This window comes from Triplophysa rosa, linkage group LG24 (genome assembly GCF_024868665.1).
Source record: "Triplophysa rosa linkage group LG24, Trosa_1v2, whole genome shotgun sequence".
NCBI classification, from domain to species: Eukaryota; Metazoa; Chordata; class Actinopteri; order Cypriniformes; family Nemacheilidae; genus Triplophysa; species Triplophysa rosa.
The window spans coordinates 10,762,108-10,786,703 of record NC_079913.1 but is presented as its reverse complement, the minus strand read 5'-3'; the positions used below and the strand labels follow the sequence as shown (position 1 = coordinate 10,786,703).

The following is a 24,596-nucleotide window of genomic DNA, read 5'->3' as shown; positions in this document are numbered from 1 at the left end:
CTTTAGAGATAAATGTGACTATATCATTGTAGATCTGTCTTGGAAGAGGCTTTTAAAGTTTGTTTACAAGATTGTGATTAAGTGGGCAGATACAAATATTGTGTATTTGCAACATTGTCAGGAAGCAAAGTATTGCACCAGGTTAAAATGCTGGATAATTTTAGAGATAATGTTTTCCTCTGTAAAAAAATTTTCACCAAAAGAACAGAATGTTTGCGTGAGGTAAAGACTGTTAGTTGAGTCATATTGTAAATGCTGTTTTCAGTAGTGACAGAGCAAGTTTACAGCAGGCAAAAGATGGTTTGCTCATCCTGTCTGAAGCGTTTTATGTGACAAAAAAGTCTTGTCACACAGTCCATTTGGCTTCCAGCTGTAAGAAGCCAATCTGTTCAAATTCCCTCTACAATGTGTGTTTCCTCCCAATTTAACATCTCTGTACTGAAGTTAAGGAATCCCATTAGTGGCTTGGCATACACTTAAAATGAAGGAAAAAAACAAAGGGGAAGATAAATGAAGTTCTTCTCTGTGTTTGATATGTAAATGTTCATGTTGATAGGAGTTGTCCTAGATAGTTGTTTTAACATCTGATGGTGAAATGTGTGTAATAGAGTTTTGTGTAGATCACAACATTTTACATTATTTACACCAACAAAATGGTTTGATGAAGTTCGTATTATGGTATAATGCCTTTTATCCAGTATTATCGTGGTACTGTATTATATCTTTGTTTTTCTAAATTATGTTTTAGTTACTTTTAAAAGTGCTGTGTGTAATTTTTTGGAGGATCTATTGACAGAATTGCAATATGATATACTTAACAATGTCTTCAGAGGTGTACAAAGACCTTACAGAATGAAGGATTATGTTTTTATTACCTTACAATGAGCTATTTCTATCTACACTGCGGGTCCCCTTGCATAGAATTCGCCATGTTGTTTCTACAGTAGCCCTAAATGGACAAACTGATCTACAGAGCACGTTTTGTAAATACAAAAATAAATATAATTTGGCAAATAAGCGAAACGCGATGACATCTTAGTGTTGTGTCAGCTGTTGTAGTGCTTCGAAAGTGAGGGGTGAACCGGCTGTTAGATGCCACTAAATTTCATACACCGGTCCTTTAAAAAAAAGAAAAAAGAATGTATTTTGAGCATTCAAGAGACTAAATGAACATTTAAATAATTTCTCAAATGAATTATGATTCATATGTATTTAATATGATTAGAGTAGTAAGTATTCTGCTTACTACTGTGATTTCAGAGAAATGTAAACAATTATAGTACGACATGTTATGCAGAATTTTTATATATATTTTGTTTGCCATGGTAGCAACGTTGTAGAAATAAGTGGTAAACGGTTTTATTGAATACAGGCACAGGTCTAGTATGAAGTAGAAATACCTGTTACATCGACATATTTCCATTGCTAGATCCTTCTAGCCAGATTATATTAAGGAGGTTTGTGGTTCTTTTTGATTGTGATTGAAGTCCTGTGTGGGTGAGGATGTACGGAGGGCATTTTCTGCATGGATGGTCTTTAATGAATGTATATGAGACTACATTCTACATTCATACTACAACATAACTGCCTGGTGTTTATTTGAAAATGTAAACGCCCTGGCGGCAATCACAACTAATGGACAAATAGAAATTGGATGGTCATAACAGGGGTTATGTGCGAAGAGTGTTGTGGTTGGTTGTCGGGGCGTTGCTATGTGGTTGCTGTAGTGGGGGGGGTGGTTGCTATAGTGATACAAGGTGGTAAGGTACTGGTCCTAGTCAGAAAAAGACATCTTCCGATTAGTCGACCAGTTGTGGATTTGCCTGGGATTATCTGATTATTGACAGATAGTTTTTAAAATTAATAATATTAATGAAAGTGTTCCACATATTATGCTTTTTTATACAACTAATGTGTACAATAACACACTATTAACATGGTCTTCCACTATTAGTCTGTCACATACTATTTTTAATATACTAAACGGATTGCTCTCGGCTACTGTTTACATTTTAGAATATTAAAAATCCCAAAGCGCCTTAAATTACCAAATTTACCCTGTAGGTGATGTCATGATGATTCCCATAGTTATTATGCAAAGTGTGGGTGTTATGATTTACCTTAATATTGTATAATCCAGAAAATTGGATTATGTTAACCAGATTGGTTAGTGTTCCTGTCCACAGTAGGTTTAAAGATAATAGATCACCTGAAATTATATAACAGCCCATTTGAGCAGCCTACAGCATCTATCAAATTTTTACAGCAGAGCAAATAATAAAAGACAACTCGTTTTATTTTGTTAATTATTATTGTTGCATTTCCAATTGTGTGCTTTTATTATCCCAGTTTCTCACGATATCCATCAATGAGAGCCAGTAAACAGCTTTACTATGTGGGTTTACGAGGGTTTTATACGGTTGTAGACACTCTAAGAAAGCACAATAATGTGACCTCCGCTAGGATGGCGCAGATAAAATGGTTTATCTGGAAGGAGAGTCGTATAATACCTTTCGGACCATCTTTAACGCCGGTCTGGTTCAAACACATTCACGCTTCTCGAACGGTCACGGAGCGCAATGAAGATCACAAGACCTTATCTATTCTTTCCTCTCTCTCTCACAGCTCTCACATGCCAATTTCTGTTTCAGTAACCTCGCTGGTGTGAAATGAGTGAAGAATTTGTCAAGCTGAGCTGGATGCAGTCGATGCAGCATGATGCTGTCGAGAATGTGAAAACCTTAAAAGAGCCTTGTAAAGCCGGAGTAAATGTCAAGCTTGATAAAACACATTCTCTTTGATCTTTAAAGAAGCCGGGCCGCAGAATCCAGGCGTCTCAAGAAGGCGAATAGACTTAATATGTGACTGCGTGTGTGGGAGGATTTAGCGTGTTTATTAATATTCACGTCAAGATTTTCTATTTTAGCATAAGCGTTTCTTGAGATTGAAAAGGAGGAATTAAAGGAATAGTTCACCTAACATGAAATTCTATTATTTATGTGATTTTATTTTATTTTGTTTTCTGTAGGGTTTTCAAATGTCATTTCCAAACAATATATAGTAGGGCTAAGGGTTAGTCAAGATATCAAGTCATTTTTTAAATTTTTATTATAACATCAATACACAACATAACATATTGATAACTTGAATATGAATATGACAAACGTATTAAACAAAGAGAATTTTTTTTTTTAATAAAATTAAATTTAAAAATTAAAATAATAATAATAATCCTACTTATTACATTACATGAAAGATCTCCTTATGTTTTGTTTAAAAAGATATAATTTTTTGGATCATATTGGATCATGTTTGACTTCAGTGACGCTAATCTCATGCATTGTCATAATTTGCCAAGTCTAAATTTAAATATAATTCATATGACATTTGAATATTCAGTGAATGAAACATTCACTTTTTCACACTTTATGAATCTGAAGAATTGGAATATAGGACGTTATACACCTTATCTCATTTGTATTCCACAGACGGAAATCGTGGATTAGCTACAAAATGAAATAAGTAAAAGGTGGACAAAAATAGGAATCTATGATTGAAAAAAAATGCATTAATTCCTTTCCCCATATTATTAAAGCTTAAATCTGAGATATTATTGTCCCCCTACCTGTGAGAATTACTGTATGTTCAGATGTTACGTGTGGTGTTTATTTCTGCTGACCCGGGAGAAAAGTACAACATCTCTCTCTCTCTCTCTCTCTCTCTCTCTCTCTCTCTCTCTCTCTCTCTCTCTCTCTCTCTCCCTCCCTCCCTCCCTCTCTCTCTCTCTTTGTTTAATTGCCAGTATGTGAGTTCTTTGTAAATAAAAGCTTTTGTAATTTCAAAAAAAAGAAAAAAAAGAAAATTCTCTCTCACTCTCTCTGAAGAGTCCGTGCCTCACACTGGGGTTCATCCCATCACAGCTTTGATCACTGTTTTCCTACCGGGAGCACTTAAAGGACAAGTGTTTTATTCCTGCGCCACTAGCGGCATCAAATGGAATTGTTGGATGTTTGATTGCAGATTTTTTTTCAAATTGGTCTCCCATCCACTCCTATAAACCTAATGAGACCACCCCAAATTCACCACATTGTTTTTTTTCCAGAAGACGACATATTGGGCTGCTCAAACAAACAATGGAGTGTTTTGAAAGTGCCTTAAAGCCACAGTTTTAAACTATTCATAAAGTTTACCTGGAAATGGCTTACTTGTAGTTAGACTTATAGTCTCTGAGATAGGACAAACTATTTTAGCATCAATTCTCTGATTTGTTTGGCTGTAGGCAGGAATTTAAACAGCAGTGCATACCCTCATTTTCCATAGTTCAGGATTATGACCATGGACAGCAGCATTTGGCTCTTCAGTGTAGCAGCACCATGGACAGCGACAGGCCCCGTCAGCCTAAACACTCCCCTGCGGGAGTGACACTGTACACACTCGAGTACAGTACATCTCCATTGTCAGTTTGTACTGCATTAACATCCGCTCATAATGAACATCTGTACATCTTGTAAAAAGAGAGATATTGCAGCTGCATTGTAATTGGCTTCTTCTACAACTATGTAAATCCTAACTCACTTTGTGTATTGGTTGTTAATTACTGTATGGTGCTTTATGATCTGTGGTGTACAGGTCCCTGGAGCCGCACTTTATCAAGATACAGGGTGCTGATAGATTCTAGCAAGCAGGATTGCTAAAAGGGAGCAAAAATCATTGAGGTTTCTCAACATTAGTAAAATCGTACTTGCAACTATATATTCTTAAATATATAAAATATTTCTGCTTTGCACTACATAGATAATCACCAAGACAGTAAACAAGAAGGTAATAAAGTTTGTTACGTTATACTGTGTGTGTTTCGTGTTTTCTAGTATTGATTTTTTTATCCTCCCTATGTTCACTCCAAGGTCATAAATGCCACATTTTGGTCTCAGCTGTAGATTGTAGTCACGCAAATCACTCTGCAATTGTCCAATGGTATTTTAATGTACATTATATAAATAAATAGTTAAATGTCCGTCTGAACTTATTTCTTTCAACGAATACACAATAAATATATTTTAAGGAACTAGATATTTAAAAAAAGAATGCATTTTTTTAATTCAAGCAGAGCCACTAAACTACATTCTCACATGAATTTAATTAATGGATTTATTCTTTCACGATTGACATTACATGCATGCATTTGCCAGATGCTTTTATCCAAATTGGCATACACTAACACATTACATAATATACATTTTATCAGTAACACAATGTACGAATTTAGCTATAGGAACACACATTCTTCTCAAATTGCTTACAGTAGCCAGCTCCATGTTTTATCCACATATGTTTTTTAAAAAATGGGTTTATTTTTGTCTTAGGTACTATATAACCTTAATGAAAAACTATTTAGATTAAGCCAAGAATTCACAGTGGCACCTGCTAAACTGTTTCCGCATATGTTAAACAAAAGCCTTGCTTGACAAATATCCTCAGTGAGCACTTGGTGTGGTACAGCCAAAGGGAGGTGATATAAATATGGGTCAGTAAAAAGTCTGCTACTCTTGGGCTGAATGAAGGGTGCCACAGGGTTACAAAGGTACATTCATGGGGCAGTGCTAGCAAAACAGCTTTGATGGTTTTAAGGTCAACAGCTTTGTTTATTTGCCAAAGTTTACCAACGTGTACTTGTTTAGCTATAAGACGTTAAGGATGAAAAGTAGACTTTATTTTGCTTTGCTTTGTTATGATGTTATGTCACATTGTTTTGTTTGTAAAATAAAGTCTAGTTTTTTAATTATAAAATATAATATATAGATACAGTATATATATAGATACAGTATATATATATATATATATATATATATATACAGTATATATAGAAAGTTATGTTCCATAATAAAAGTTATTTTACAGGAGATTCACACTTGGCTTGAGAGTATATTCTAAGTCAGTAAGTGTCTGGGTTATTAAACACGTAATTCGTTGACTATGACTACAATTAATTTATTTATATCTTGAACCCCAAACCTTTCCAACATACGATTTAATGATATAATTTTTTGCCGAAAATGTTTGCAAAATAATACGATTCAATCACGGGTTAAAATTTATGAAGAATTTATGTCATGTTTTTTTGTGTAAAAGTATTTTAATCGGATTGCGTTCTGATAGGTAACGTCCTGTAAAGCTAATTATTAATAAAACTTTCATTACATTTTCTAAATATTTAAATTTTTACATCTTCTTATTTAAAAAAAACTAGTTTAAACATGAAAACGAAAAGAAATTGGGCTCTTGAGGCAAATTGCGGGAAATAGATATCTGCAACTTTAAGACGGAAGCGAACTCCCCTTCTTTCCTTGAACAATGGTCTGAACCGACCGCCGCTGCTTCTCTCGCCGCTCAATCCTTAACGTGCCATTTTATTACTAATGGGCATATCTGGATATCAAAATGTCATCGATGTACAGGACAGTGTCGTGTTTCTAAGGATGCCAGCGGTGGATATTCTCGCGGTTTTCACCGGACCAGTGCTGTATCCCGCCAGCGAAGCTTCCTTATAGTGAATCGGATGATTGGAGCAGCTGTGCGCTCCGCTTAGACTGCAGCTGTCATTGATAATACACAGTGAACAGTGAGTAGACAGCATGCACGATCAAATGCACGAGTCGTGCTTTATGTCTGATATATGCGTGTAGGATCGCAGTATTGTTTGTGCAGCATCCTCAAGGTGATTTGGAAATGCCGCCCCTTTAGTGCAAGGAAACTTCCAACAGATGTGAGAGACATTGCTGTAGTAACAGAGGTCGATGTATGAATGAATGAGAAATTCAGTGATTGGATGAATGAACGAGTGTTTGTTGGACTTATTATATACTTGCATCTCTCATAAAATTAGAAGGTTCATAGATCATAGAGAGAGAGAGAGAGAGAGAGAGAGAGAGAGAGAGAGAGAGAGAGAGAGAGACAGGCATGATGTAATGCGCTTGAGACAATGGTCCAGGATTCTCTCCAATTAGAGTCACATCGGTGGAAAAGACCATTTTAAAAGAGATGAGATCACTATAACGTGTCTGCCTGGAAATTTAGTGCGAATGTCATGAAAAATGTTCTTATACCTCACTCGCCTCTGGCCCGGCTGTAATGGACCTTATTCACATGTGCTGTCGGATTGACTGGACGTGATGCTCAGTCATATCAATGATGGCTGTTCATATAAAAATATTCTAGTAATTATAGAATGAACACTTTAGCTGTATTTTCATTGTTAAAATGTGAAGCATTAAGCAATACAATTGTTATATTACATCTACAATTACGGTATTCTTTGATAGAAATGAGCTTTTTATTTTTTGTGTGATTGGATACAGATTGAAGTCCTTCCATTACATCCATTTAAATTAAATACTTGCAGCTTATAAACATAAATTTGTTTGTGCAAAGCAAGAATATAGCCTATTAGTTTCTCCGTTCATTCATTTTTAACGTGCTCACGTTCCACTGAAAAGCGTGCACGGTCAGCATTGTGGTACTTTCAACTTTGCTGGGATTCCCGACCAGCCTGACATAGTGACGTTATTTCAACCAATTGCGTGAGTTTGAGGTGGGACTGTCTGTTTGTCTGATCAATGACAGCTACTAGTGATGCCGAAATTACACATGCTCCACCTTGAGGTTCAAGGCCAGACAAACTGTCTATAAGTAGCCAAGCATACACTTGTCTCTATTGAATTTATTTCCAAGTAGCCTACTGTTTCTTCCCATCTAATGTAATGCAACAAATTGAATGTATTAAAGTCGTGATTGTATCATATCGATGGAGACTGGTGGCGGCAACAGTGGGGTTCTTACTTTCCTCTAATGGGCTGTAACGCTGTAGACAGAAAGTCAGGAATATGATGGACATCATGTCCCACTGACCCTATTGGTAGTGCCGCGTGTGTAAAGTCTACCTCTGCCAATTTCACTGTATTTTATCATACGTGCAGCTCAAGATGGTTTATATGACCTTGCTAGGGGTGTGTGGTGGAACGCATTTTGACACACCACTGAACATATGCATGTTTCAATACTTGGTGTCCATACACTAATAAAAATAGGGCTTTTGTGTTACAGTGTCTGAAAGACTTAGACTTGAAATCCTATTTTTGAATAAATCAAATGTTTAATAAAATGTTTTCAATATCATGCATTCGGTTCATATTGTGTGTGTGTGTGTGTGTATGCACTCATTATTCCTGTCCGTCTTGTATCACTACAAATCCATCCATTGAACCTTCTCATCTCAGCCCTCCCATTTCCTCTCTCCCTCCCTCTCAATACAACCCCCCCCCCCCGCACACACACACACACACACACACACGCACGCACACACAGTCAACCGTCCATTCATTCAGAAAGTGTGTGTGGAATATGATCCCGCTTGTACTCATCACCGGGGCTTTTACTCTGGGCATCGCCTTGTGCATCACTCAATATTCAGATTGAAATGTGGGTACAAAATGCAGTCTGCTTGCACCAAATGTGTTATCGAGCAGCGTTCGGTTGGTGCCCATCTGCCTTAAATTTCAGTGCAGTAGTGCTAAATATTCTCCATTGTGCCTTTGCTCCAGTTGCGATTTAACTTCTTCGTGTTAGCAGTCGATAAGACCACAACTTTGTTCGTGTATTCACTCCAGCATGCATACTTGGACAATCTCTTCTTACACACTCGCGATTTGTCAGCATTTGGTTGAGTCCATCATTGAGTGTTTGACCAATCTAAAGCCTTAGTCAACTATTATGAGGAGATATTTTGGTGGCTAATATCTGCTTTACAAATGTTGTATAATGTTCAAGTAGTATTTAAGAAAATGCCAAAGGTTATTGCATGATTTGCATTCCAATTTGTGGAGATATGCACACGTTTTTTTGTATGGGCCTGTGCCCCTGTTTAACCTGATTTACTACCAACATTTCTCTCTGAGGTCCTTCACTAAGAAGGCTCTGAATCCCTGGAGGATTGTAAAAAAACTAAACTATCACTGTCTGTTTTGATCATTCCACAGTAAGGCAAAAATTTAAGCAATTGTTTCCCCAATAAAATGTTGGATTGTATTGTTCTTTGTGTTTATTGAATACCAATATGTATCTTGTTGGGAGAACTCCCATGAGTTGGGCTCTGGATCATTCCACAGTGAAAGGTTTTGATGTCTTGCCAGTATTGGCGCTGATGTCTGATGCTAGGGCCGTTTGGTGTTATGAAATATAGATGGGGATCTTCTTCACTTTAAGCTTCTGTAATGGCTTTCTCTTCCTCCATCACAAACTCGCTGCATCATTCTTACGTACTTTTTTGAAGCTGCCTACGTATCAAAAATTTTAGATTTTAAGTTCATTCATAAATTGTCCATAGAAGGTCAGTCTACATTGACATAGGACGCCATGAGATGGTTTGATTCCATCTGGACGCAGTGTGTAGACCCTTATGCCAGGTTTATTTCAGTAGGTCGGTCCTTTTAATTCAGCCCTTGGTTTGTGAGCAGTGTAGCTGTTGTGTTCACAGATTGTGTCGGTGTGTAATAATGATATAATAGGTGATGTGTAAGCTGTGTTCCACATTCAGATCGATGCGAGAACCGGTGCTGAGCACTGATGCAGGTGGCTGCTGCTGACGTCACTCCCTGACCGTGACCGAATGTGTAAATTTTGCCTGAAAACAATCGTAGTCTTGTAATCCAATGCACGTTTACTTGTGTGTGCACATATACGGAACGTGCGTGAATGTGATTGAGGGGGAGCCCCAGACACTGTCCCATATGAATTATTTATTGATTGACATATGGCATTGAGACAATGCTACCATTCCTTTGTTTCTCTCCTGGCCTGCTCCTCCCCCTTTTACAGAGACAGGTCTTCATTTTCACCTTTTAATGCTTTGGTTTTGATTTATTTCTCCCTTATAGCAATGTAAGTGTACAGATTTATTACCTTTCGTTGCAGTTAGGCTGTTTTACAGTCTTTCTTTGTAATTGAAAATTGTTTTCTTGACCAGCAAGCTTTTATAGCCAAGGGCAAAGAGTGGCGTTGATTGTTTGCATCGATCAGCCATCAATATACCAATAACCACCTCGAGAACAGAAGCCACGTATAACTGCGCCTTAAAGGCACAATATGTAAGATTTTTGCATGAAAATATCTAAAAACCACTCGTGCAGTGTTCTATATATTTTGTTCACTTGTAAACTTGCATGATCCTAAATGTTTCCAACGATGTTTGAATCAAGAGAAATTCGCAATGCAAACCAAGCCTGCCTTTTCGCGCCATAGCATGCCATTCTGTTGATTTACGTAATAACGTAACAGTTCTTAAACTTTGTCATCCATAAACATGATTTGTGAGTTCCTATCGGATAGATCTCCATCGGCACTGAAGGTGAAAACACTCCCAGGCTGCATAGATTAAAAAAAATGTCTGAAAACTATACTTTTTGTATTTTTGTTTAATAGACTTATCGTGCAGATCAATTTTTAATGAAGCTTTTTTTGTATTTTTTGTTGTTTTCATTGTGTTCAGTACTCACATTAAGCTGCATTGTGTATTTCTTCACCAACATCTTTTTTAAGAGAATTTCAAACACTAGCCCCGCCTTAACCTCACACCATTGGTTGAGCCAGAAGTGACATATTGGGCTGCTCAAACGTACAGAAAAATACTTGAAAAGCACCAAAGTGTTCATAGAAAATCAACCTATATAGGCTTATAGTTAATGTTACAAGCAAGGCTAGAAGAAAGTACACAGATCGATTTAAAAATAAAGCGAGATGTTCCCTTGAGTTTCTGCCAGCTTGGGTCAGGTCGTAAGCTTGCTCCGTTGGTTGTTATCTATGTGTGACGGCAGTTTGTGAGGAATTTGCGGTGTGGCACAACTCATGACTGACCTAGGCGCATTAGCTTCTTCACTTTTTGAATTGTTCCTTTATCCCAAATTACAGAAAAATCTTTCATTTTTCAAGTGGGCTTTAGGTCTCTATTCTATGCTTGGTAGATGGCAGGAGAGCTGGCCGCAGCCCAGAGCGGTTGCGGGTTTAAAGTTATCGGTTAGCGGCTAGCTGTGAGATGGTGGGGCTCTGGCTAACAGCCTGTTCATATGGTGTCTGGAGGGCTCAATGTCAGTAAGAGGGAAGTTGGAGACAAACATGCGGTTTTGCAAACATGCAGTTGATTAAAAATAAAAATCTAAGTCCTATGTGGACAGACAGGAAGTCATTTTGAGAGGGTATTGGATAAGGTCCTCATTAAGCAGTTGCATTCAATGATGGTGTCAAGAAAAACAAAACTATAGCCTTACGATACTGTATGTGTATAGACCAACCTGGTCTCGTAGGAAATACATACCTCTGTACACTTTTTGCAGCGCCACAAAAGTGAAATGGCATTGGCTCCGATTGCGTCACATGCTTACACGACTGGGTGCATTCCTCGAGCGCGATCGTCAGCAATTAAAACCTGCTGTGCTCACACAGCGATATTGTATGGCTTTAGAAGACTCGAAACGCAATAAATACCCATGTCTGATTTCTATTTTCTTTGTTGCGAGTTTATGTGGTTGGGAAGTGGGTAGTTTTAGGTTTAGGGTAGACACACGTAGCGGACCAATACAGTTCTTCTCTTTAGCGCCCCCAGTGGACTTTTGTGTCTCAAAACTGTAGCAATATGTACCTGATGTGGCGCTGCAAAAATTGTAGAGAGGTACGTTTTTCCTATGAGACCAGGTGGGTATAGACCCCCAGATCATATACTGTGGTTATTTCATCATATTACTTAGTGTCATTTTTATAAAAGGTATTTTAATGTCATGCCGTTGTCAAAAACTCATTAAATTTATACGGTTCACTCTTTCTATGTAGTAGCTGTAAACATTTGTCATGTCTTTTATTATTTGTCTATAAATTTCATTTCTTTTGGTGTAGTTCTAGACATACCACCCTCAGTCATTGTGTAACAGAAAGCCACCCGAGATAAATGACACAGGTTGTGGTTGTGGTCTGGAGGTGATCTGTGCTAAGTAATGGCGCCACAGGAGACGGAACTACACACACAGCTGTGGAGTCACTCAATTATGTAAGATAGAGGAAGTGATGCATTGTGGTCCAGTAATTGGCACAAGCATGATCTCGAGAACGCAGAGAGCACATGGCATCTCCGGTTAACATAAACAGACACAAGACTGCCAATAATTTCACTGTTCATGTCACAAGTATGATAAACATTTTATGTTTGAAAGAATATTTTTATAGGTGGTTAAGAAAAGTACTTTTAATGTACTGTAGGGCTTCTACTAATTTCAGATTTTCACGACACAATTAGCCTATCGTGGCCAAAATATTTCACGAACAATATTAGCACAATATCTATTGAATTGTTTTATAAAACAAATCTGTCAAATGTATTAATTTAAATTATTATATAATTGTGACGCACCAAAATGTAACTCCATCAAAGCTGTAACCCTTTTTTTATTTAGCCTCAAATACACAAATATTTTAAATTTGTTCACCAAAAAGCCAAAAAGATTTGTTCATTTTGTTCATTGGCATTTTCTATAGGTTAAATCAACAAGTAGGTCATAAAAGGGGTGTTTTTGTTTGTTACGAGCAAGTCAATAAATAACTCTATTGTATAAATAATAATATTCCATTCATTACTAAAACAAGTTTGCTTTCCCTTTATTAAAACTTTATAAAAGTAGACCACTAAAACACACCACAATTAACAGTTTAAGCATCATTAAACATTTTCCCTACAAATAATATGCAGATATGTCATTTTTCACTCCATTTTGTTGTCTGTTGGCCCAATGGTGCAACTAACAGTTGTGTCCACTGACCCTGAAACTCTCTCAAACAGTCCCCGGGCCATCGGGCAATCCTTATTTTTAAGCCTTGATGTACAGTAACACACCCTTGAAGTACTTGTTCAGTTGTCTGACTGTGGCGTTTAGGTTTTAGTTGGGTGTGAATCATACCGATACACAGTATTACTCTCTAAGACTCGCTTACTTTCTCTTAATGTTTTGCACATACAAACACGTCTCGTCCTTGCCAGGAGATTCCACCCGCTTGTATCATCGCTGGCCAGGCGTGTAGCCCTGCAGCCTTGTGTAGCTCTAATGCTTGTCTTCCCTGCAGATACCAGCCTCCACTATCCTGACAGCTTTGAGCCTAACAGGACCAGACAGCCATCAAAATTATGTACATATAGTCTACATGCTGTGGACTCGCAGATGTTCAGAGCTGTTAAACGCTTGTACAGATAGACACAAAGGGGTTGGCAGAAACCGTTTCTTTTCATTTTTTTGGTAGCATAACACATTAGGTGTTTTTTTATTTTATTTACGTAATTGTGAAGTTTACTTTGATGATAACTAGCAGATACATGTATTCAGAGATGATGCCAGTGTGTTGAGTGGACTTCACCGCATTAATAACTAAAAACCCTCTGATAAAGTGCAGATACTTGAAAAGGAAGAGTAAAAATACTTCAATGCTGTCCATCTCTGGTTTTCTCTGTTTATTCTAAGCATTCGTCCTCTTTCAGCAGGAAACGATGATGTGCGAGGTGATGCCCACGATCAGCGAAGACACAGCGCTGAGTCAGCGCGGGTCCCAGAGCAGCGCCTCTGACCCGGACTCCCACTTTGAGCAGTTGATGGTGAACATGCTGGACGAGAGGGACCGTCTACTGGACACCCTACGAGAAACACAGGAGAGCCTTTCCCTTTCCCAACAACACCTCCAGGATGTCATCTATGACCGGGACTCACTGCAGCGTCAGCTCAGCTCCGCACTGCCACAGGTACAAACCAAACCGTGTTCTGTTAATAGGGAGAAAACAGGACTGCACAAAGTATGGGCATGAAGTCTGGTGCGGCTCACTCTTGCCAAACTCTGTCCCAATTCACATACTATCCCTCTTAAATAGTAAGCGAAAATAGAATTAGTATGTCCCAAATCATAGTATGCTGAAATGAGTATGCTCAAACTACCCGGATGGTCTACTGTTTGTGATGAAAATTCGAAGTGTGAATCCATGGACCCTTAACGGCTGATATTACCCACAACTCACTACGAGAGGGCGGAGTTTGGTGACGTTACACTGCATTAATAAAATTAAATAAAAGCGTGCTTCGCTAAATTAATACATGTATGTATACATTAAACATCACATTCGAAATAAAGAATGAATAAATACTTAAATGCAAGGAAGAGAAAGAATAAAAATTCTGCCATCATTTACTTACCCTCTTGTCATTTCAGATCTGTACTATTTTTTTTCTTCCGCAGAACATAAGGTGATGCTTCAAAGAAGCTGTCTTCAAAAGAAAATATTTTGAAGATATTTTGAAGAATGTTCTTAACTGGCACCCATTCACTTGCATTGGTTGTGTGTCCATACAATAGAAGTGAATGGGGTCCAGTGTTGTTCGGTTACCAACTTTCTTCAAAACATCTTCTTTTGTGTTCTGAAGAAGAAAGAAAGTCACAAAGGTTTGAAATGACAAGGGTGTGTAAATTATGACAGAATTTTCATTTTTGGGTGAACTATTACTTTAAAGGAAGAAATCTACCAAAGTTTTATACAAAGTCCCAAGTGTGAATACCCATCTTGAGTGATCCGAAGTGAACAGGGCTACATTCACTTACTTAAGTAGTATACTTTGGTATACTATTTGGTTTGCTCATTTTTGGAAGCAACATGCTTTTTATTGCCCTTTTTTGGCACGATGTAGTGATGTGTATGAAATCATAAAAACCTCTCTTTGAAGTCTGACCACAGGTGATAAGACACATATGGGACGAATGTTGATACCCGGCAAAGCTAATAAACTAATAAAAACCTTACTCCCAGAATTGCATTAAAGCCAGACAGTCAGATTGGATCTGAAAGTGTAAGATACTCCTCATAATCTTAAGGGAAGTTTCTTACACTTCAGTCATAATTTAGTTTCACAGCATTTTCTTTTCTTGTTCTCATCGGATGGATGTGAATGATCCATGGCCGTGTCTTCAGAGGCTTAGATAGAAAACTTGTATCTTTGCATGTTAAATTCCAGCAAAAAATATATTCATTTCCTACTCATAAGAAACAGTAGTCCATTCCCTTATGGAGAATTTCAGTACCTTTTTACCACAGCTGAGAGACTCTCGTATGGCCATGTCACAGCTGGCCATGTATGATTGCTGCAGTTGAAACTGGTGATACTAAAATCTCCATCCAAGTTTCTTCTCCTGGACAAAGAGGGCAAAAAATCTCCAACTGCTTTTTTAAGCTCTGCTACCATTGCCCAGATACACAGGAAAAGCGATGGTTTACGTAATCACGCCAAAACCCAGATTAGCTCTACGCTCAAAGCAAAAGTGTGTCAGTAATTCTAGTCACAAGGCTTGGCCGCTCTCCTTCCAGAAGTCTCTGTGGTCTTGGCGGAGGAGAAAAGAGGGGTTTGTTTTGTGGCGGTTCTCGTTTTCCCCACAGTGTTTCTTTTGTTCCTGATGGAGATACAGTATTAGCGCTGCTTACTGTACCGATGGTGGTTGAGCATATGTTGAGGAAAAGAGCAACAAATGTTGTGGATTTAAGTAGCGAACACAAATACTTCAGATAAGATGTCTGTCCAAATGCAAGCAGAAGCAAATTTGTAAAGGAATAATTTGCCATACACTGTGTACATATGTGTCTTTTGGTACCTCACAGTTGAGTGTCAAATATTCTTGCGTTGTCTTTTTTGTTCCTACAGCATCACATTATTATTATAATATAAACTTGCATTTAAAAAATCGATTTTAGAAATTTGTGAATCGCTAAAAGATGGAATTGTGAAACTGATGGAATTCTTATCATTTGAAACCTGTAAGACTTTATTTCTTGTATGGAAGTCAAAGGGAGATGCTCCTGAAGTATGCTCTTGAGTTAAGTTTATAGAAGACTAAAAAATTTATATTCTGTCTTTTGAAGTCTGTGAATGGATTCAGAAGACATGGAATATAGCGCATGATTTGTATTCCTAACAAGAAACTCATTCTTGGTAAAGACACATGAGAATAATGAAATGATGACTGTTCTTTTTTGCACTATTCTTTCAAAACAGCCAAAACTGTTTTTTGCACACGAGCATTAAAATGGCAAGTAGAGTTGATAAAATAATAAAGAATTTATACAGCATACGACTGTTCCCTCCACATGAAATATAAACATTAGCATCTGCCCTCCTGACTCACTTCTTACTATTTTACTATGCAGTGCGACATAAACGTTTTATTAAAGCAGTTATGAGTGGGCCGCTAATAACGTATTGATTGCAGTTGTCATGACGGTACATTGACATACTGCGCAGTGATCACATGGTAAGGTTTTAAATGAGATGTTACATCCCTCGATCTGGATTCTGCTCACCAACGCAAACGATTCCATTAATTACCGTGGCAACGCTTTATTAGCTCGTGCCACATCAACATCATGCTAATGTTTTATGAGGCTGTTTGGCGGGTAATTCTAGGGGTACGTGCCAGCAGTATAGCTGTCTTATCATGAGCCAGTGGAGAATTTGTAAATAGTGTGTGTTAAAAGAGTTAATGCTTTTTAAGACGGAATTGTTCGCAACGATTGTTAAACAGCGTTTGTAATTGCAACGTCATGCATTCTGCGGTAATTGTATGATGGATTTTGGCTAAGCTATAGTGATATGCTAACTGTCCGTTTGTTTATAGTTGTCCCGGTTTTCTAGCATTTTGTACATTTTTTTCATCACAAAAAAGGCCCAGTGTGTCATTAAAAAATGTCAAAACGATTAACTGTATACACTGGTGTTTAGATGGTTTATTATGTCTTGGCGAATTGTGAGTCTGCATGTTTTGTTGTAGTTTATGTTGCTATTTGCAAATATTATGTAATAAAAAATCTTATTTTTTGATGGCTCACAGATATGCGTCCATTCTAATTTAATTATCAGGTATTGGTTAATAATTGATTAATGAATGTCAGTCATTGGTCAGGAAAAATATTTCAAAAGTCATCCCTAGTATGGAAGAGTTTAAAAATGACTAAAAATCCCAAACTTACACGTATACTTGAAAAACTACTTTGTAGATGCAGGTCATCTGAATTTGCAGGTAAGCAGGTTGTGTGCGTTCGGTCTGCGCACGCAGACATGTGAAACATTCGCGAAACCACACGTTGACCTGTTTTAGCATTTGACAACATATGAGGTTTGGACATGTGGTTTAGTCTGCACGAGAAATCTGGGAGCTGATGAGCAGGGTGATGAAATAGGCTGAATTATCCCTGCAGGGTGAATTTGTCAGAATAAGGAGAGGAGGAGAAACAGGAGATGGGGGAGGAAGTAGATAGATGCCGGAGTGATTCTGGGAGGAAGTGTCCCGGTTTTAGCCACACGATTGAAGCCATTGGCTTGCTGATGTAAAGCTGATAGCGTTTCCTCCTATCTTTCAAACCTAAGACTCAACGCAACACTATCGCCACATCACTCAGATCTGAAAAGTGACCACGATCCCCCAGGGTCAGATTGTGATTATATCATGCATTGCACATTAATGATTCAGCTCTAGATTATTATTTACTCTATATGAATGAGATTTACATTTTCTGTAGAGAATATACACATAACATGCCGAAAGTTGTGGGCTGTTGCAGTTATAATTACCAAGCTGTGTAGTGCAGGTGTGCGGTTGCTAGGGTGTTTTGGTTGGTTGTTAGGTGGGTCATTTCTGGCACAGATAAAATCAAATTCTAAACGGGATTAAACAAGTGCGTTTTGAAATGGGGAATTACTTTTTACTGCTTAATCTACCCCAAGAGAAGTTTTAATCTTTGCACCTTTTATAGCCGCTCTAAACTTTTAAGTCATTTGTACTAGTGAGTATTAAGTATAACGCTAAAGCACAATCGTTACCATTGATTTGGCCTTCTAAGTAGGTGACTGATGTTCTGGCTTCGCTTCAGTACATTACAGATGAAGTGTATTTACACAAATGAACTGTGAATCGTAAATGGGATTTCTGGGTGTTTTTTAAAGAGTTTCATATACAAAACATACAGTAATTTTCAGAACACACCAATGTATGAAATGCATCATACATTGGTTACGATTTAATCACATTTTAATGTTTATTGATCCTCTTGTACTCTTTTGTAGTCGTTCTCATGGGCCTTGACTTTATACATTTTGCACGTGTTGTATGTGTATGTCATATTTAGACAAGTCTCCTCAAATTCTTCTCAAACGTATATACAAAGTTGTTTTAAAGATATGTTAAATTGTATATTATTATACTTTAATAATTTATTAAATATATAATAATATATTCAAGAGCAAAGATTTTCAAAGTTGGTCAGGACTTTGTTATTAACACAAAATATTATTGTATGTCCACACACACGCACGCACGCACGCACGCACACACGCACGCACGCACGCACGCATGCACGCACGCACGCACACACACACACACACACACACACACACACACACATATTTATATACTGTACACACGGTTGAAACAAATTGAACAAATTTGTATGATTATTAAATAAAAGCAAGAATAAAGCCCTACCCCTAATCCAACCCTTAACAAAACGCCACTGGGGCAATAGCAGATTCTACTAAAATGTATGAATAGGATTGTACAATTTCATACAGATTAGCCACCTCTTAAAATAGTTATGAATTGCCCCGAGATTGTGTTGATTATCAATCAAGTCTAAAAGGCCCAAAACCATTTAATTCTAAGGGTTTGAGAGAGGGTTAATGTCTAGTTTCATGTCTTCCAATGTTCTTTGTTGCTCTTTAGTTTGTCTTTTAAATCGCAGTCTCTGTGTCTGTGTTGTGGAGTTCTGCTTACTCATCAGGTCAAACCGGTGTGCGGACGTGAATGCCACCTTTGAGTCTGGGTCAGCAAATTTAAGAGAAAGCGAGAGAGAACAACAGAGACAGATAAAGAGAGCAATACGACACACTGGTCAAGACTTTTCTGGGGTCAGTGAGTCAATCCTTAAAGAGACAGTTGATTTAACATGTAAATAAAAAATGGAACAGTAATTCCTCACTTTGCAATGGGAAACAGTGGTCTGTCATTCTCATACACGTTGTGCGAGATCTTTCTTAGATTATTTCAGCACTACTCATTTTGCCACACCAGGCTTGTTTAACTGTCATTGGTGCTTGATTTATCTTTAAGGATTTTGCTTTTTGCAAATGATCGGCCTGAATACATTATGCTAATTCTGCTTATTGATATTTGCCCCGTTTAAAATTGTCAATTGATGCGCTGAATGCTAATTTGTTTGAAGAGGGGGATGCATATAAATAGGTAAATACATGAATGGTGCGCTAGAAAGTCAGTGCTAAAGAGTATTTGTAGCCCATTTAATTATTTGCTGCGATGTCTGATCTCTTCCATATAGCCTTAACATACAACATTCTGTGTAGACTTGAAACAGGCGCCTCTTCCGCAGCTCTCACATACCGCTTTTTGGTGCTGGTATTGGAGCCGGTTCTCGGCCGAAGATGGCACCGTTCAGAACCGGCTCGCATTTCCAATGGCAGGGAGCAGAACAGGTACAAATAACAGATTAATAAGGCTAAAACTGACCGTTAGACATATGCCCAAAATGAATTATATATCATATTTAACCGCTACGGGATACGGGATACATTAGCGCCGAGCATTCGGTGGTTGCGTGGAGCTCACATCTCTGAAGACATCCAAGCTAATTTTTCTCGTTCGAGACCAGCAAGGTTTCGGGGCCAGTTCGGAACCAGGATCTTGGCACCGGCTCAGGATATTTTTGAGTTGAAAAGCACAGCCCGGTTCCCAGTTGGGCTCCGGCACCAGCCCCGGTGAAAAAAGCGGTAATAGTGAAGGGGGCGGAACTCTTCCCATTCTAAAGCGGAACTTGGCCGAGAGGCTGAAGTGTAGTGTGATGTCATGGAATTTCTAGTTTTTTTGAGCCCACTTGTCAGACTGTCAGTTTGGAAAGTTTATATCTTCTAAATGGGAATTTTGTCAGCGTGTAGGAGCATATCAGTTTACTGAGGTCCTTACGGCGAGCTTATTTTTAATAAAAGGAAAAAAACTTTCATTTTGATTTCACTGGGGCTTTAACAGATGCAACGCGAATTGAAAAAATGTTGGTTTTGTTGATTGTTGTTTATGTTAAAAATGTTAACAAATGGAACATTATTGTAAAGTTTTACTAAACAAAAACCCTGAAAGGGAGTTTGCTGTGGATTGTGGAGGACTACTGCCCTCCTTGAACACCATTGACAGTACTTTATTGTACTTCTCTAGTTGGCAAGATTTTAAAAGTCTGTACAAATAGCCTTAAAGCCTGAGTTACTATATTTGGCTAGACATAAGATAAAGGAAAACTAAGAAAAAGTTTGTTTTGAGAACAGAGCAATATATATGTGTAGGCCGATGAGTCACGGACAGTAAGACCTGGACTGCGGTTTACAAAGATACATTTGGATACATTTTCATCTATCTGATAGTTTTTAGTTTTAATTTGCAATTCATGAATGTGCTCCAATGTTTTTTTCGTGTACTAGGTTTGTTGCCTTCATGAGTAAATGAGTTGTTTGAGATTTTGCGGCATGTCAATCTAGCAAACCTCTGACTATAAATCATACATGTCATGCTCATTTATCATCATTCGTCCTCCGTTCTCACCTACCAGAGAGCAGGAATGCATGCTCACGGAACTTACCATTAGGATACGGGGAGGTGTGCTCGGTGTGTTGCGAGGAAAGTCAGATAACAAAGTTGAACGCATGAATACATTTTTCTCCTTTCACGCTTGTCTTTCCTTCGTCCGCTGCTTTTTCTTTCCTCTAGGCCAGTGCTATTCAATTCGTTTGTCATGGGGGCCTGTTCATTAAAAGCATCCCAAATGAGGGGCCGGAGATATGGCATACAATATGAGAGATGACACAACAACAATAAGAAATCCATTTTATTTTTTTACCAAATTCATTTTTTTCTGTTTAAATTTTTCTGGATTCTGTGTTTTCCGTCCTTTACTGTAGTATACTGAAGTATTTTTTCATGTGGGCAAATATATTACTATTATATAGTCTTCACTTATAAACTATATTAAAAAACCTGCAGTAGATAGACACGTTGAACCATACAGGGAAATTTTCAAATAGAAATTAAAAAAATCCTTTGCTTTTAAGTATACTTAAATGTAAGTAATATTTTTTTATAATAAGTTCAAATTTTTTATAATGTTACTAGCACATTTACTTTAGTTTACTAAAGGAAATTATATACTCAGTGAAAATCAAGAGAATGGTGTGGTAAAACTTGATGTGGGTGTGTTCTGCGACACGCTATTCTCCACCCTTGCCTCTGTACTTTTGGAATGGTATTCGTGCTAGCAAAATGTCAGAAATGAAACTAATAATAGTTCTCATCCGTCATCGTCCCGTTCACCGCGTCTCACAGGAGAGACTCGCCTATTGTCACGTGACTCCTGCTTTTGTGCTGCTGCAGCTCGTGCTGAATGGAACAGGCGCGCGTCACTTCATAACTGTAGGGTCCGTTCCCGACTGAACTACATTTATTCGAGAGATTCTTTTTCACACTATGCTACTTGAAGGACCGGAACAAATTACATCGAGGCCGGGCTCGGCCCACGGGCCGCCAATTGAATAGCACGGCTCTAGGCTCATGCAGTCAGCTGGTTTTCACCATCACAGCACATGATTAGTCATGATCGTCCATTATTGTTTGTGCCTTACTTCATTCGACCCATAGGCCACTTGAACATCTGATGCGCTGCAAGGAATGAGGGAAAGAAAGTTGAAGAAAAAAATGCTTAGAATTGTTTTTGCTGAATGTTGGTGTGTTGTTAGCTGTTCCAAATAACCAAATGTGTCATGAAACTTCATGCATGTTTTACTTATTTGAAACTGGCCAAAAAGGCATAATACAAAGGCAGCATAATTAGGCTTCTTGACTTTTTTTTAGCAGCCTTCGCATCAGGAGAGCACACATGATGATAGATTTTGGAACAAAGCCACAATTGACCAATACTGTGTGTGTGCGTAGTTGTGTATATATACTCACTGGACATTCTTAATGGTTGTGTTGGGTGTGCTAATCAATACTCTCAAAAGGTTAGCTTTGATTAAGATGGACAGCTGAAATGTTTAACGTTCTCTTTACCAAAAATGAACCATTGTAGTTAGGGTTGGGCCGATAGACCATGCCATCGTCCATCGCCGATGGGTGACAGACAATTTGAAAGTGAATGACTTTTGTCATTGCTAATTGCTGTCAATCTAAAAGCTGCTGTACCCTGAGATGATGGTGTTGGATAGGGTTGGGCCGATAGACGATGCCATCGTCCATCGCCGATGGCTGATAGAAATGGCGATGTTAGGCCGGCATCGTGATCCCAACAAATGTGCCTGCGCGCCTCACTTTATAACTTTTATATTGAATATAACATCAGAATAACCATACAATCCAGCCTCACTTTATAACTGTTTAAAGAAGATGTGTCTCTGCACAGCTTGTGCCCAGGGGCACCTCACTTTATAACGCCGCAGGGCGATGTCATCGTCAATTTGCGACGTTTCACTGTAGACATCATCTGATGCCAGTTTTGTAGACATTGCCCAACCCTAATTGTAATATTAAAAAAAGCAGTTTTTTGGCAGATTGTTTACCTTTTGTATAACCATAGTTTTGGCACAAATACTATAGTTAAACTGAGGTTGTTGTGATGATATCATAGTACATATGTGGTTATTATTTTTTCAACAAAGAAATTAGTTTTCATAAGCTTTATGTTTCCCAACCAATTCTGGGAGGCCTGTTGCTATAAAAAAATTCCTAATGAAGATAAACGCATATTTCACTCTTTACAAGAGTCATTGCAGTTCATCCTGTGCATGTATTTAAAAAGCATGCAATTAGAAAACAAGCTCATTTTTTGTCAATTCTAAAATTATTTGTTTCCTTACATACCGATTGAGCACATTATTGAAAAACTCATTTTCCACAAAAAATACCATATGAACACTGCACGCATATTGACTGCATTTATATATAAATAGAAACTTGGGCAGTGACTGAAATAGACAACGACATTTCCATTCCCTTTTTCATTATGTTTTCATCAGTTGGCCAATCATATGAATGACTGCAAGGCATGATGGGAAGAGGTTAGCCACGTCCCACAGGCAGTCATTGAGGTGTGCTTGACAGGCTGAAGAGAACTTAAAGCCTTGCAGATATTGTGTGCTGCCGTCTCTGCTCACTTTTCTCCTGAGAGAATGTTATTTTTTTCATGCTTTATTGCTGTTTTAAGAAACTTGTTATGTGTTGTGTGATGTCAAGGGTATTGCTTATATGCAAGCAGGGGTGTTCGGGTCAAAATCTTAGCTGTAAAATAAATAAAAAAACTTGATAAGTTTGAACTTTGAAAAACATTGAGTACAACTGAGCAGTTCACCCAAAAATCCTGTCATCATTTACTCACCCTCTTGTCATTTCAAACCTGTATGACTTTCTTTCTTCCGCAGGACACAAAGGAAGATATTTTGAAGAATGTTAACCGAAGAGCGGAGGCACCCATTCACTTCTATTGTATTGACACAAAACCAAGTCAATGGGTGCCGTCGCTGTTCGGTTAACAACTTTCTTCAAAATATATTTTGTGTTTTGCAGAAGAACGAAAGTCACACATGTTTGAATTGACAAGATGATGATAGAATGCTGGCAGCCATATCACCCTGTAGCCAAGACTGGTTGCCCACTGGAGCTAAGCAGGGTTGAGCCTGGTCAGTACCTGGATGGGAGACCTCCTGGGAAAACTAGGTTGCTGCTGGAAGAGGTGTTAGTGAGGTCAGCAAGGGGTGTTCACCCTGTGGTCTGTGTGGGTCCTAATGCCCCAGTATAGTGACGGGGACACTATACTGTAAAAAAGCACCATCCTGCGAATGAGACGTTAAACCGAGGTCCTGACTCCCTGTGGTCAATAAAAATCCCAGGATGTCCTTCGAATAAGAGTAGGGGTGTAAACCCGGCATCATGGCCAAATTCGCCCATTCGCTTCTATACATCATCATGGTCTCCTAATCATCCCGATATGTACTAATTGGCTTCGTAACTCTGTCTCCTCTACACCAATAAACTGGTGTGTGGTGGGCGTTCTGGCGCAATATGGCTGCCGTCGCATCATCCAGGTGGATGCTGCACATTGGTGGTTGTTGAGGAGATTCCCCCCTTCCATGTAAAGCGCTTTGAGTACCCAGAAAAGCTATATAAATGTAACAAATTATTATTATTATTAAAATTTTTACTTTTAGGTGAACTATCACTTTAAGTACTTCACTGTCCTGTGCATTAATGAGTCGGTGCATTAGCCCATTGCGTAATCAGAATCAGAGATAAGTTTCCGAGTTCACAAGTGTAAAGCATCACATCAGATCATGCCATTCAAATAAGACATTTATTATAAGCATCTTAAATTCGAAAATGCATGGTTTTTAGTAGATTTGTTGGCAGTCTAATTTTTACAATTGTAAGCAGCTGAATGGCTC

General features: G+C 38.2%; 1 protein-coding gene across 9 annotated transcripts in view; it reads left to right on the top strand.

The window, feature by feature from the left end:
- The window catches only part of ppfia2 (PTPRF interacting protein alpha 2), a 187,480-nt gene that overhangs the window by 29,174 nt on the left and 133,710 nt on the right, over positions 1 to 24,596 (top strand). For 7 of the 9 annotated variants that reach the window (XR_008961915.1, XR_008961914.1, XM_057323755.1 and 4 more), the window contains exons 1-2: positions 6,365 to 6,619; positions 13,565 to 13,822. Coding sequence is in view for 7 of the 9 variants with exons in the window: in XM_057323755.1 (XP_057179738.1) it covers positions 13,574 to 13,822 (249 nt within the window). In the remaining 2 variants the exon portion in view is untranslated. Of the gene's footprint in view, positions 1 to 6,364; positions 6,620 to 13,564; positions 13,823 to 24,596 lie in introns of those variants that run through there. The other 2 variants (XM_057323753.1, XM_057323752.1) reach the window with 2 other exon arrangements.